Below are 16,442 nucleotides of genomic sequence, written 5' to 3'. Positions count from 1 at the left end.
GTACACTTAAAAACACATGTTCGTTCATGTAATTATAAGCAAAACTTTGGTACACAAACCTATAGTTGGAGAAATAGATAAGCTGAATGTTTCCAAGAAACCAACAGCTTTCATATTAAGATTTTTCCCCTAAAGAAAGCATAATGCTTTGGAATCATGTTTAAATAAAATCCTAGTCAAACCAAGAAAGAAAAAATCAAAGTTAAATTCTTAATTTAAAACATTTTATATTTGTAATAGTTGCGTTTTGAATATTAATGTGTAAAGTGTATGGGTATGAAAATGCAAGACTTTTCATAGTTAACACATTTTGTGAGGAATTCTGCATATTCAGACACTGTTGAAAATATTTTATTTGTGTGAACATTAGCTTGTACTGCTTACAAAAACCAGGCTTTCAGATAAGAGTTCTGTAAATAAGCAGAAGGCATCCAAAGAATGAGTAAAAACATTATAAATGTCCAGTATTGGATACGATAATGATACAGCAAACAGCTAACAACAGAATCAGACCGGTGCATTTTCTCCAGTCTTAGCCCTCTTTCTCAGGACATTCTGTATTACTGGATTGGTCAAAGGAGGACCCACCTTCTCTAATGAATTTTAATACAAATTAATTGATTACAGCAGTGGTTCTCAACCTGTACATCCTAGATATGTTGGCTTTCAACTCCCAGAAATCCTGACAGCTGATAAACTGGCTGGGATTTCTGGGAGTTGTAGGTCAAAACACCTGGGGACCTACAGATTGAGGACCACTGGGTTACATCATGGAATTGACATCTGCATTAATCAGACAGTCTCCTGGCTTAAATAAAATGCTAGTGTGTCAATAGTAATCGAGTCATCAATAAATTAATGACTTGACTATGCCAAATTACAAGATTAAATCCACTTCAGGGTGGTTGCCACAAGGAGAATTGGGTTGTGGTGCTCTGTTGTTTATATATGTAAAATTAGGAGAGCTTCAGAAAGTTGTAGATTCTCTTGCAGTGCATATGAAATTAAATACCAAAAAGGAGACTAAATACCTTAATACATAATTTCATACAACTTTCTCCTCACTTAAAAACTCATTTTTGTTAATATGCAGCTCATCAGCTTTCCTGAATTAGTAAAATTGAATTGTGCAAAAAAAAAAGGGGGGGGGGGTTACACAAAAATTGAAATAAATTCTGGTTGATATGTGCTTGTATGAGTGTTGCCCTGAAAGATTAGAATGAAAAAGAAAGAATTTTCCCCAGGTCTGGACAAAAAACCTGAAAGATGTTAAATGTTCAGTTTTTTTATTTATTTATTTATCAATTTTATATACCACCACTCCCCGAAGGTTTGGAGCGGTTTAATGAAGAAGAATTTTAACAAATATAAACTTATTAGTATTTCAATGGGAAGTGTGGGCCTACTTTTAGCTGATGAGATCGGATTGTTGTTGTGTGCTTTCAAGTCATTTTAGACTTAGGTTGACCCTGAGCGACGGCCAGTAAATGACCTTGGAGGGCCGTATCCGGCCTCCGGGCCTTAGTTTGAGGACCCCTGCTTTCGTTGATCCCAAGCCTAAAAGGTTTCAAACCCACAAGGACTGGATTGCCCCTTTGATCTCAATGATTCTATGATTCTAAATATTGGCTCGAAGGAGGTTGAATCGATACCCAATAAAGATGCTAGTGGAGGAGCCCCCAGTAGTGGTGGAGCCCCCGGTGGCACAATAGGTTAAACCTTTGTGCCAGCAGGACTGCTGACCAAAAGATCGGTGGTTCAAATCCAGGAAGCAGGGTGAGCTTACTTCTGTCAGTTCCAGCTTCTCATGCAGTGACATGAGAGAAGCCTCCCACATGATAGTAAAACATCCAGGCATCCCCTGGGCAACATCCTTGCAGATAGCCAATTCTCTCACACCAGAAGTAACTTGCAGTTTCTCAAGTTCTCCTGACAGGGAAAAAAAAGAAGGATGCCAATGGGGTCCCTGTACGAATTGTGGATTGATGACCTATGTAGCCCCTTCTAACACTATGATTCCACTAAGGACAGCTTCCAAAGGTCTGGTATTACTTATTTTCAGATGATCCTCCACTACAAAGAGGCCCCACATTCACCACATGGAACTGAATTCACAAGCTCTTAACTCTGGTCTTTCCCCTGACATTCACTTGGGCTTCAGTAAGCTAAAGGAAGGACTGCGAAGCTGAGAATATAAAAGAGGGATAAAAAGGAATGTAAAAGAAGGTTTTTTGGTGAGATGTCTCCCAAATCAAGGTGTTGTTTTTTTAAATGGAGCTGTTTTTATTCTTCAAAGCTTAAAATGGGTGGTGGTGAGGGAATAAAATACTGTATGTAACATGTTAATGATCAACATAATAAATTACTGACTTGCCCATCTAGGTCCATGTTGGCACTGAAGTAGCTTATTTTCAAGAGGTAATAGCAGCAAACAAAAGTCTTAAGATATCTTAAAAGAAGCAGGATTTATTGAGGCAGAAGCATTCATTGTCAAAAGCTCCTGTTACAGTAAGATAGCAGTCATTGTATGCATATGTGTTCATACATACTGGAACACAGAATATAAATAATCAGGCCATGAGCAATGAAAGTGCTTCATTATAGGTCATAATAATAATAATAATAATAATAATAATAATAATTTATTTGTTCAGGGAGAATTCCAGCATACACACACACACAAAGGCAAACATTCAATGTCTAGAAACAACAAAGCACAGAAGGTAAAGCCTTCTCCTTCTGGCTATTCCTATTCCTATATGTTAGCTAACCACAATATTTCATCAGATGGATGGTGTGTGCACAGAATCCTATGCCATGATAAATACTTGTCTTCAAGGTGCCACCGGAATTCTTTTTTCCCCGTTGGGGAAAACATTTCTTTTCAGATGCTGTAACTTCCACATAGGCTTATGTCTTGGCGGCTTTCCTCAAATAGACACTTCCTAGAAGGTGTGTGTGCACAAGAGAAAAGAAACATACCCAGAGGAGAGCTCAGTTCCCTTTTCCATTGTCATATACACACATTTCTCGCTCTGCAAAATGGCCCTAAGCAAATCTGGCTCACGCCTCAAGAACAAACAAAACATTTGTTTCCTTGCCGTGGATGTATGTGTAAGGTTTTTAAAATAAGTATGTGCAAATAGTGATTATTGTAATGTTGTTTTGAAGTAGTTCAGTGATAACTTACAGACTGGGGTGTAAATTTATGGCTTGTTAAAGAACTCCGCTCCTGGCTTGTTAGAACTTGTAAAGCTTCTCTGCCTTTGTCTTCTCTTTGGATGTCTCTTGTTCCTCACCTCCTCTGGTTTATATTTCAGGAAGAATCTGAACCAAGCCAGAGCTTGCTGGATTAAAAAAACAAAACAAAACAAAATAACTATGTAAAGCTTTTTAGCAGTAAAAATATAATACTAATGACACAGACATTTATTCCTGATTCAATAGCTTCCAGAATACAGACTGAACATTATGGTGGTAATTGGAAACTTGAATGTTATAGAACACGTGGTTCCCTTTCTCATATAGATTAGCATCACTTCTAATATTTTCTGTTAATCATAGAGGGTTCCTTCTTTCATTTGTGGTAGGTTTCAGATACGTAGTTGTGTTCATTTCTTGCAGTGTAAAGAAGAGGAAGGAATGTGAGGGGGAAAAGGAATATGGCAACTTTTAAGACTGTTTTTTAAATTATTTTAGCATATGCTTTGGTGACTAAAATGTTTCAGACGCAGTATAGAATGAAATTAAGGCCTCCAGTGTAAAATATACAGTTGAAGGTTTGGAATCATATATAGTAGGACCCAGAAAGATGCAAATCATGTCATTTGCTCCAAATTTTCAAAGAGCTGGGCAAGGTATACATCAGGCTTGGGCAAACTTTGGCCCTCCAGGTTTTGTGGACTTGTGAGAGTTAAAGTTCAAAACACCCGGAGGGCCAAAGTTTGCCCAACCTTGTATATAGTCTTTCTAGATCCTTACAGTGTTCAGTTACTGTTGGTGTTGTAGACAATAAGTCCACAAAAACAGTTTACTTGTGCTCAAAACACTCTTAGAAAATTCCTTGTGATTTAATACATGTAATGGGGCCATGAAGCCATTGTCTTCGTCCATATATCAAATAACTTCATATTGTTCAACATGCTAGTAATACCTGGGTTGTGTTGTTGTTGTTCAAAACAAGAAGTAGAGTTCTAGTCAATTTCCAGTTTTGTTGGCAATCGTTGTGTCCCCCTCCTGCCTCCAGACCATTTTCAGTTGCCCACACATGCCCTACATTGAAAGAAAGAGCAGAAGAGAGAAAATTGGCTTGTATCTATATTGAAAAATGTGAAATTGCTTGAAGGAAAGATAATTTGCAAAAGTGCTTGTATTTTGTGCTCTGTTTTAAGAGTTCTCGAGGCAGTGCTTGTATGTTTTACAGTTCCTAATCCTGTTTGTCACACATACCCAGCCAAGTAACCTAGGAAGAGATAAAGCTAAAATCTTCCCGACAACTTGATTCTATGCCCTACCAGGCCAGAAAGCTAAAAACGTGCAAATGGACATGGGACAGGCTTGATAGGGGCTGAGACATCAAGGTCTGGTACAGAGCATAATAGCCCTCATTACCCCCAAAGGCAGGAGTGGTATACCACCAATACGAGTTTCTCTGTTTGGGGAAGGGGCTTCGGAAGAAGATAAGCTATTGGGCTCATAATAGAGGGCTTCCATGTCAGTCTGTATCTCCAGCCTTCGCTATAGAGGAAAGGCGTAGTTTCAGGGTTTAATGTCCTTGGAAGGTTACAGAAGTGGGACAGTTGTTTTCTTCACCTGTCTTTTCAGTTTCATTAGAAATCTGTCGTTTTCCTGGGACCCCAGTTTACTAGAAATTACATTGGAGAACTTGAGAAGGACATTCCATTTGAAAAAGCTGTTGTTGGTTGTTCTGCTTTGTCTACTAAGTCCTCTGGAGTACCACCTCACATCTTCAGCTGCCATTTTGGTGAACAGAAGTGATTTCATGTCATTCCTGGTGGCTTTTATTTATTTATTTATTTGCTATTTTGGGGTGCTCCCGCCACCAACAGCATTATTAGGCCTACCCTCCTCTTAAGTGTGTTTTTAAAAGATATAAATTACAGGGGTTGAAACATTGATGGTTACTGAAACTTGGAGAGACTATGGTTGCCTGAAGGGTTGCGCTCTTGCTCTCTCTCTCTCTCTCTATACACACACACACACACACTGCCCTCTTGTGTTTACAACTGAGTGCCACATAATACATGCATACCCCTTTATTATTTAGGGTTGTTTTTTTTAGCTGAAGCCCCACCTGTATTTTAAATTAAGGAATGAAGGGGGTGTGTTCCAAGTGCAATCCAAATCCATGAAGCCGTGTAGGAGCCTTTGTGGATCAAACAAGCAAACATACATACATCCATACTGTGGAACTTTTGTACAGTATATAGATCAACATGCTTTCTTAAAAGCATCTGAAAAAAATTGGATGTCCTAGAGTAAATAGCAGCACTTCTTTACCATAGCTTCCTGCAATTTGGTTTTTATATCATCCAGAGGACCTGCAAGACCCTGGCAGTGGCAGCCTTTGGTAAACAACCCATGCCAGTGGATTAAGTTATGAGATGAAATGTTTTGTGGGAGTAGGGAGTTTTAAAAGGCAGTAAAACATACTGGGTCTTACACAATCAGTTGCCTGCAATCACCAGATGTAATTCTTTTTCAACAATGAGTAGAAGAAAACTGTATTTTCAAATACATGCAGTCCCCAATTTACAAACATGATAAGTTCTGTAAATGTGTTCTTAAGTTGAATTTATATGCAAGTCAGAACAGGTCCGTTTTTTAGTGTAACTCCAGCCAATATATATATATTTGTAAGCTTTGAATAGCATTGGAGAGGGTTAATGCCCCTGTGGTGTCTATTTTGCTATCTCTCCCCTTCTGCAGAAGATTTCACCTCACTTTCTATTCCTGTGATAATTGGATTTTGTAAAAAATTGGTTTGTTGTGGAAACAAGGATTGATGGTAATGCTTAAATGGAGACAGGCATGTAGCCAGGAGGGGGGCTTGGGGGCTTCAGCCCCCCCCCCCCCCCGAAATACTCATGGTGGTCTGCGAGAAGGCCTTACTGGTACATTATTTAAACAGTTATGTTTATTCATATCATGATCTGATCACCATGCTCAATATATCCCATATACATGGGGGTATTGGGATAACGATACAAAAGGTTTGCTAAGGTAGACTCTCTTTCACTCAGACCCGCCCCCCCCCCCTCCCCCGAATCAAACTCAGCTCCCCCCCGAAACAAAATCCTGGCTACGGGCCTGAGTGGAGACATCTTTTTTTCCATGATAACTCTTTCAGAAGTAAATTTCCCTTCCTAGGAGGAGATTTCTCTTACTTCCTGTTGTCTCACTCTCGTTCTTAACTATTAGTAATTTGTAAGTCGGATGTTTGTAACTCCAGGACTGCTGCCTGTATATGAGTGTAAATGTGGCATCATGCTGCATTTTGGCAGTAAGCATGAATGTTAAAGTGTTTTAAACTGATCAGAAGTTACTAGGAATGGGTAATGAATATAATTCGAAACTTAATAAAATGGTATTAGAAAAGAAGGAAAAAGAAGCAATAGAGATGCAGATTAACATGAGTCAAGGGAATATGTGCAAACTCTCATTTCATTCTGGTATTCTTGTTGGGAAGTGTGTGGATATAGAGAGAATGAAAAGAATGAATACTAGATATTTTCCATTGTTGTTTGAACATGGATTATACAGGTTTGTGTAAAATGCATTCTTGCAAAACTGGAAAATATTTACAAATGCTACATTCTTAATAGCTAACAATGAAATACGTTACTTATGGTTCAGGTTAATTTTTTTTAAGTGGGACGCCTTTTTATTTTGTTGCTTTGCTCTCACTAAATGGCCTATGATTAAGAACCATTGTTCTCCCCAGAGGTAAATTAAATAGGCCTAACAGGAGATTTTGCAGGGGGCAAACATCTAGCTGCCTCAGGCTAGATTTCCTACGCAAACCTAAACATGGAAGAAAAACATTGTGTGTGTTTTTCACATAAAATCAATTAACTGAAGAAGATTTATAGCCCAAATTAAAAATTAGCTCACAGAGAAAAGCCCCAGGTTGTATGGAAGTTCAAATAGTGCTCAGGCATAAATTGCTCCTTACCAGCTGATCAGTTGACACGTCAATGGAAGGGGAAGACTCTTGCGTCACTGGAGATTTCTTTGAAGTCATTCAGGTCTAATTCACCATTAGGCATTATACAATGTTCTATTAACATTACTGGTTGATACTGATTAAAACCACAAAACAGCTACAGTTCAAAGTTATGGTCTGAAACCCCATCTGTGATGCTTTGCCACCATGGAACTCATGATATTTGGAAACACCCATGTGATCTACACATAATAAAATTCTTTCTGAATTCTTTCCGTGAAAATTTACACTTAACATTAACTGAACACATTTCATTATAGCTGACATGTTTTAGCCTAGAACTGTATACTAGCATCGTATTGAAATCTGTGTATGTTCAGTCATATCGGTGCCTTAGGAAAGTAGATTTTGTAATACATATTTTGCGATCGGACTTCTGAGTAAATCTATCTTTGTAGTAAAGGTATGAGCTTTCGTGAATTATCATATGATATTAATTCTCAATTCATTCCAGCTCATATAATCATAGAGTTGGAAGAGACCCCAAGAGCCATCCAGTCCAACCTCCTGCCATGCAGGAACACACAATCAAATTATCCTTGACAGATGGCCATCCTATCACTGCTTAAAAACCTCCAGAGATGGAGACTCCACCATTCTCCAAGGAAGCAGCCTATTCCATTGCCAAACAGCTCTTACTGTCAAGAAATTCTTCCTAATGTTTAGGTGGAATCTTTTTTTTCCTGCCATTTGAATCCATTGCTCTATGTCCTAGTCTCCAGAGCAGCTGAAATAATGTGCCCACCCCCTTCAGTATGGCATCATTCCAATATTTAAACATGACTATACCCCGTCAGCTTTCGTATGAGTAAAACTGGGTTAGGAGTAGAACCCATTGCCCTTCCACAGTGTCTTAAATTGCAGGTGCAGTCTCCATGCACAAGTAAAAATGGGACTGAGGAATGCATGCATGCAGAAAAATATTCTGGTATAAAAAAGCAGGAAAACAACAATGCAAAAGGAGGAATAATAACCACAATATAAAACCTGACCAAATATAAGTCTGTGTAAAAGTTTTATCTGTGTTTCGTTCTTTCAAATGTTGCAAGTGTTGTTAGATTTGTTATCCATTGGATAATAGATAGAGAAGGATTATCTTTCCAATAAAATAGTGTCAATCTTTTAGCATTCAAAAGAGTGTGGAAAATTCACTCCTGTTTCTATTTGTTAATTTCCATGAAATAGCTAAATAATGTAAAAGAGCATCCAAACCCCTGAATATCAAGGAACTTTCCAAGAACAACTTTACTTCTGTAATTACTTCCACCAAAATGGTAGCTGCTGTGGGTCAAACTCCAAAACATAAACTTTTGTTGTTGTTGTTGTTTTTAAAAAAACAAAGATGGGCAGTCTCAAAAACAATGTGTGAAAGTCTGTTTTGTTACTACCTATGTTATTGAATCCTAAATGACAGTTGTGAAAGTCTACAAAGTTAATTCGATCTCTGCCTTTTCTCTCTTTTTTTCTCTTCCTTTCTTTATTTCTTTTAGAAGGAAGAGAGTATAGATGAAGAGATGGCAGAAAAGCTCTCCATACGGAAAAAACGTTTTATGGAGTTTGCTTCGTTGGAGTATGAAGGAGAATATTACATGACTCCAAGAGACTTCCTTTTTTCAGTAATGTTTGACAAATCAGGGCGTAAGTGCTACTGTGTTATTCACTTATAATATAAAGGTGCATGTATGCATATCTATTTAATATACTCTTGTGTGCATGTATGTATGTATGTAGATTGTGTGTGTGTAACAGGAATATAAGAAATTTGTTGGATGCACCTGTCGAGACACAGACGCTTTAAAGGGCCACACATTGTATAAGTCCCAAAGTAAAGTTTATTGCAACAAAAACAGAAGCTCAGAAACACTTAACCTTCAGTGTCTCTGGCCAAAACTAAAAAAACTAACCAAACTTGGTTCAAAAAGCAAACGGAAATATAATCCAGATTAACCAGAGGAAAAAATCCGGATTAAAGTACAGTACTTAGCAGCAAACAAACAGCGCAGCACTCAAACAGTTAACAGCAAGCAGAAACCGCAGGAAAAGAAACCGAAGCCAGACGAAGTCCAAAAGTCATCGTAGAAGTAGTCCAAAGAAGCGTCGTCTCCAAGTCCGTCAAGAAGCGCCGTCGTCAAGTCAGTCCAAGATTCAGGAAGGGAGAAATCCGCACTCACGAGAAGTCAATCCAAGTCGAAACACACAGGAACAGGAACTCCAGGCTGCAGAACCCGGACCCACAGCCCAATACGAAAACAGGCAGCGACAAATCCACACGATACACAAACGTAACCGACACTTTGCCTTCTGCAAAGAGTCCCCATTTCAGAGCCTACTTTTATCTTGCACATCATCATCTGAAGATGAGCTGACCTCCGCCCCATCATTAACTCTTGCAGCTGTACTTGATTCCACACGTGAACGTCTGCTTCCATCCCTCCAACTTCGCCATCTTCTGTCAAGACATAGATCTCCCCAAGACTCAGATGTATCTCCCGGTTGCCAGTCCTCATTACCCGAAAACCCCATAAATGTGTCACTAGACTTTGGCGCTGCACATACATCTTGAACCTCCTTTACCTTGGTCCAATCCAATGTGTCATCCCCATCCTCATCACTCCCAGATCCATCACTCCCAGAGAAACCCTGAAATGATTCTTCCTCTGTGGGAGTAGTAAGTATATCCTGGATCTTCTTCCTCTGACGCTCCTCATCCGATTCTTGCTCCCGAGTAACCCTCTTTGTTCCCTGATTGCCATCCATTGTATCTTCTTCCTCTCCCTCGCTCATTGACACTTCGTCACCAGAGAACCCTTTGAATGAGTCTTCATCGGTAGGTGCCATAAGTATATCCCGGATCCTATTCCTTTGCTGTTCCTCATCTGACTCCTGCTCACGAACACCCCTTTTCCCCCTTCTGGCATCCATACTACCACTTGCAACGTTACTTACAGACTCTACTACAACTGCACCAGGGCAGGAAACATCCAGAAAGGATAAAAATCAGAAATGGCCAAAGATCATTGTTCTTCCCATTGTGATTAGACAGAACAGTGTGCAGTATGCCACTTGGAAGAGAACATACCACGTAAAGGGAATTAGCTGGTGCTTGGACAAGGACATGTAAGTTGAAGCCTTCTCTCCATGTGAGAGGAAATATGAAATGGGCCCTGGTTTCAGGGGAAAGATAAGAGCTTGGGGATAAGACCACTCTCTGACATCATGTCAGCTGCCAAATTTCTCCTGGGAACCAAAACAGTGCCCTGTCCTGCTGATGAAGTGATATAAACATTAATTATAAGATATATTCTCATTCACTCCAATGTTGATGTTCTCAAGTGACAATACAAAGAATATTGAACCTGGGATCAGAATAATTTTGAATCTTTGTGCAGGGAGAGGATAGAAATGTCTGGGTTTTTAAAAATAAAGTTGCTAAATATACCATACCTGCCTACAGCAAAGTCAAGACAGAAACAGTTACTTTTTCTGGTGAGGAAAAAAGCCAGAATGCAGCCATCTCTTGATTCTTTCAACAGTAACATGATATGCATCCATTTGGTTGCTACTTCATGGGTCGGCTGTATATTATTTTGAAATCTGTATAATGGGATGTCCAAGAGAGGTGGAGATATTCTGAAAAACATTCTGTTTATTCACTGAGCCAAAATTCCATTGCAGGCTTGGAAGAGCTGAGGATTGAAGTTTCCATTCTTTCATGTTTAAAACATTTTTTAAAAAATCAAATTACATTTTAAAGCTACATTTTATTGCGGTTAGTAAGTTTTCTCATATTTTCCCTTCAATTTGCATGAGTGAAAGTAGATGGAGTGAAAACAATAAAATAGTAGAAAAAACCTAGTATCCCCAGAAGTATATAAGTTGCCTCTCAATCAGGGTGTGGTAGAATTCCATTATAAAATGGCAGTCCAGATAGATTTCACACTTTCAGAAAACTGGAATATTGTACAATAAATCTCTATTTGTTGTACTCTTCCAAGAGCTGCACAGATTGAAAGCTTCATGTTGCAGATTGCACTAATTCAGTGGCACTGCTCTTGTTAAGATGACTTCAAAGTGCTTATAATCCTTTGAAAAAGGAAGGACAGATTCCCAACTTTTTTCTTGTAGAAATGTCTTTTTGTCCACACTTCACTTATTTCTTGGAGTGGAAAATACTATATTCAGACGAAGACAAAATTATTTGAGGTTCAGATGAATCATTTACTCTTCCTCAACATAGAGTCTTTCCTACTTCCCACTAGAGATTAGTTTGTTATATAAGATGATGTAGATTTATTTATTTACCATATTTGTATACCGCCTTTCTCAGCCCAGATAGGATTCTATTATGGGCGTTGGTTGGATCATCAAGTCCAAGCGAAGCTTTAGAAAGCAAAATGACAGTCAAAGGATATGGGATGGTAATACAAAATTTGCAAAGAAGCAGTGTTCAATTAAATGCACAGTCAAACTTGATTTATATTTTTAGACAGTATTGATTTGGTCTCTGCTGTAGCAAGAGGAAGAGAAAGAGAAGAGCTCCCCCTGCATATATATATTTTGTGTCAAAAACATTGCATAAATAAATAAATCTACTGGGAGGAGGCCAATAGCCATGCAGTGGTTGGCTTTCATAGTGTTCAACCTTATTTCTCTCACAGTTGGCAGCAACTTCCCATTGCATATCAGGAGGGACACTGCCAGCTAGCTTATAGAGTCTATCAACCAGCGTAGGTTTAAGACATCATCTGATTATACTGCATGTCTCATTCAGTGCTATTCACTTGCTTCTCATGGGCACATTTATGCCAGATGGGGCAGGCATACTCCACAGTTGAGTAAGACAAGGCCAGGGTTAATCTTGTTATTAATTTTGAGTCTTTACCCCATGCACTATCAGTAAGTTTCCGCAGGATGTTATTGTGTGTAGCTACTTTGTGCTTGGTGTTTGCACAGTGTTTTCTAAATGTTAGTGTTCAATCTAAGGTGACGCCAAGATATTTAGGGCGGGAACAGAGTTCAACCTCTTGGCCTTCCCAGGTAGCTTCCAGTTTCACAATTACGTAGATGGAAAGCACAAATTGAAAAGAAAGATATAGAAAGGCCCATTGGCCACTACTTCATTGGTATACAACCCTCCTCCTTCAGGAGAGGGATAGTCTTTCACTATCACTTCTTATTACCTTATGACTTGTTTTAATTTTCATGATTTTAGGCAAAACATGTAAAGTACTATGAGGTTACATCAAACAAAGGTTCAGAAGTAATTAAAAGAGCTCATTCTTTTGTTCTTTTTGTTGCAGGATCACTTGTACAGGCTATTCATATTAGATTTGACTATTGCTTTCCTGTGCATTGTGGGGATTAGACTGTTTTGAAGCTGGTAGTTTTGTTCTGCTTTGCATTACTTGCATTCTCCTTATTTTTAAAAATTCAAAGAATTTGATCAAGGTTTTGACTTGTAAAATTATTGAGTAGCATTTTTTTTATTTAACAGGTAAAACTTTGGCCAAGAAACTGTCAAAAAAGGTAAGCAAAGTGCTTCTGCTGATTTTCAAGAGAACTCTTGTTCTTTCTGCTACTTGTTTTAATGGATTCCTTTCTCACAACTGACTTGCTGTTTATTTGGCTTTTTTAAAGGAGAGAGATTCTGCACTTGCAAACGTTGCAAAAGCTAAACCAGGGCCAACATTTTTTAGAGACCTCGGAGATAAAGGTAATGGTTTATGCCATTAGTAGAATTCTTGGAAAATTCTGTTCACTCTTAAAGAGGAAGCTTCAATTTATGGAACCTTTGCTTAATTTTAAGGCTTTATGGAATTGAATTGAATTAAATTAATCACAAAGGGGATATTCCCAGTAATGAGGTAAAGCTGCTTGAACACCTACACAAAAGGTATGGCACACATATAAAAGGCCATTCAAAATGAAGACAGAAGCAGAGGGGAAAGTAATATGCCTTACTAGAAAACTAGTCCCATTGCCAGTCGACAGAACATTCAGCCACGGGTACTTTTTAATTCCATTTTCTGTTCTCTTAAAATGTTTTTGTGAATCTGTGATCTTTGTATAGGCAGGATGATGTCGATGGATCTCCATTTTATAGAGCTGCTGATTTGACAGGTAGAAGCATGGAATCACCTAGTTTCTCACATGTGTGCTTAATTTTCTCAGGCTGTTTGAATATACAGGCAGTCCCCAAGTTATGAACAAGATTGGTTCTGTAGGTTCTTAAGTTTGTAAGTCAGAACAGGTACGATACATTTTTTCAGTGTAACTCCAGCCATATAGATATAGATATATAGGCTTTGAATAGCATAGGGAAGGGTTAACACCCCTCTGGTGTTTGTTTTGGTGTCTGTACCCCTGGTCAAAAGATTTCACCTCACTATCTGCCTCTGTGATAATTGTATTTTGACAAATTTGACTTGTTGTTGAAACAAGGATTGGTGATAAAGCTTCAGTTGAGACACCTTTCCCCCATGATAACTTTTTCAGGAGTGAATTTCCCTTCCAAGAGATAGATTTTTCTGTTGTCTCCCCCTGTTCTTAACTATGAATAATTTGTAAGTCAGATGTTTGTAACTCGGGGACTGCCTATAACTTGGATTTCATCACAACACTTCACTTTTACTTCATAGTTTATTTTCATGATTTGTGCATTACAGATGTAGAAGCAGAAGCTGATTTTGAGTCCACACTTTTTAAATAAATATGCTGTTCATGTTGCTTCCTTCCCATCCCAGTTCATTGTGTAAAGAGTGAACATTCACTAGCTTTGGGTTGAAGACAATTGTGCCTCCTAGTGGGTTCTCTTTAACTCCATTTCATAATAGTATCTACAATTATTGATTTATATACAGGTTGAACATTCCTTATGTGGAATTCTGAAGTTCAAACTTCTCCAAAATCTGAAATTGTCCACATGGATGGCTTTGCTTTCTGATGATTCATTATATACAGACTTAGTTTCATGCACAAAATTATTTAAAATATTTACCTTTGGCTCTGTGTACAAGATGGAAGTGAAACAAAAATGAATTTCGTGTTTAGACTTGGGTCCCATCTCCAAGATATCTTATTATATACATATATGCAAACACAAGTATTCCAATATGAGGAAAAAAATCCAAAATCTTTAAAAAAATGTTCCCAAGCATTTCAGATAAGGGATATTGAACCTGGGATATTAGAATGCATATATTTTGGAGTTGCTAGATGCATTTGCTTTAAAAGATTGCCCAGTTCATATGTGTAATGATGTTATCTTACTGTATGCAAACGAGTTGTAAATAAAAGTTACATGTATATGTGATTTCTTTTCTCCTTTTTTCAGTTTTCTCCTTTTGCCTATATATAAAATTAATATTATCCATTTTGGAATTAAAACACATTCCAAAAAGGAATTCAGTTTAACTTTGGTTAAAAATATCTGCTGAGTCTGTGGTATAGCTAAGTAAAAGTGAGATGATCTGTTATGGAACTGATTCCACAATAAAAATGTGTTTTGAATCAGCCAGGTGTATGTTGACCCTAATATGATCAGCTAGAAACAAGAAAAATGTAAAATATGCTACTGCACACTGGCTTCTTACTGTATTGCAATGTGAAACTGCAAATAGCCAGGGAGTTCATCATTTTAAGTATAAGATGGTATTATTTCATTGGAAGGAGATGAATTCAGGAGCAGTATTACCCAAGAGTACACCTTTCCACACTGCTTTGCTATATGAGGCTTATAAAAATCTGTCTTCCACTGAAATTATTTCCAAAATGGTCTGGAGGTGTATTCAGCTTGAACTGAGATACAAGTTTGTGTTCTAGCTCAACAGTAACCACATGACTATCAGTGTTCACATTCAATCCTATGCAGTGTAAGTGAAAGCCATGTGTAGCAGAATGAGGTAAGGAAATGTTAGGATTCTTAGGGTATCAAACTGGCTGAAAATCCCAAACTAAATTAAAAAATTAACATTATAGGAATACCATGAGTTCACATGGCAGTGGTTATGTAATGTTTAAAGGCCTGTTACCACACAGCAGCTTGCAGAAAATGCTGAATTTTGTGACTTGATCATGAGAAAAATAAGAATAGCCTTTCTAGATCAGATCTTCCTTGGTCTGACACGTTTTTTTTTCTATTTAATCCATTTTTATTGGCCAATAATATACTTATGAGGAGCTGATAGGCATAGCAACTGGCACTACGAAGCGCTGTCCCCTAACACTGGAGAGTAACCTATACTTATGATGACTACCATTCTTCTAATCTTCCAGTATCCAGTTTTGATATGCAATAGCCGGAGTCTACTTAATATTCCTTTTCTAAACATCTCCTGCATCCCTTTTCCATATTCAGCTATTCCCTATAACTCCCGAGACCCATGCTTGTCACTCACAGCCAGGTCAGACCATAAGTAAATATTATGAATTTGGGAATATATTTTTTTTGTTTCAATTTGCATCTTTTAAAAATTGTTTTCACTGAACTTGATTAGCCATTTTGATTTTCAGATCTCAGTTGATTCTGGATATTTTCTGTTTTTCTTTTAATTGCGGTAAACAATTCTTTGTCATCAGCAAATTGAGCTGCTGAGCTTCTGATCCAGCAGTCCATATCATTTATGAACAGATTAAAAAGCACTGATCTCAATACAATCTCAGATTAATCCTGTAGTTTACATTCCTCCATTCTGAGAATTGCCTTTTATTTCTCGCTCTCTGCTTCCAATTCTTTTAGTTAGTTATCAGACTAAACAAAATCTCAAATTCCACTTTCAGGGAGAAAGGTAAACTAAAGATCCAATAAATGATCGAATGATGACCCTAGAGGCCATGTTTACTGACATTTTCAATGAATCATTGAAGATTTGTAAGACAGAACTTACCTTTGCAGAAGCAATGTCGATTATGCTTCAGAGAGGTTTATCCTTCTACATGCACAGTAATTTTGACTCATATGATGCTTTCAATCAATTTATCTGAAACAATCTAGACCTATTATTGTATTGTCGAAGGCTTTCCTGGCTGGAATCACTGGGTTGTTGTAGGTTTTTTGGTCTATATGGCCATGTGCTAGAAGCATTCTCTCCTGGCATTTCACCTGCATCTATGGCAAGCATCCCCAGAGGTTGTGAAATCTGTTGGAAACTAAGAAAATTGGATTTATATATCTGTGAAATGTCCAGGGTGAGAGAAA

The 16,442-nt window shown here is 38.0% G+C and overlaps 1 protein-coding gene across 1 annotated transcript in view; it reads left to right on the top strand.

Moving 5' to 3' along the window:
* The window catches only part of MICU2 (mitochondrial calcium uptake 2), a 96,980-nt gene that overhangs the window by 42,121 nt on the left and 38,417 nt on the right, over window positions 1-16,442 (top strand). Inside the window, exons 2-4 of the mRNA XM_060770942.2 lie at window positions 8,737-8,884; window positions 12,741-12,772; window positions 12,884-12,959. Coding sequence (XP_060626925.2) covers window positions 8,737-8,884; window positions 12,741-12,772; window positions 12,884-12,959 — 256 coding nt within the window. The remainder of the gene's footprint in view (window positions 1-8,736; window positions 8,885-12,740; window positions 12,773-12,883; window positions 12,960-16,442) is intronic.

The sequence above is a fragment of the Anolis sagrei genome, chromosome 3 (genome assembly GCF_037176765.1).
Source record: "Anolis sagrei isolate rAnoSag1 chromosome 3, rAnoSag1.mat, whole genome shotgun sequence".
NCBI lineage: Eukaryota > Metazoa > Chordata > Lepidosauria > Squamata > Dactyloidae > Anolis > Anolis sagrei.
Note: the sequence above shows the minus strand (reverse complement) of the source record. Positions and strands in the feature narration are given on the sequence as shown.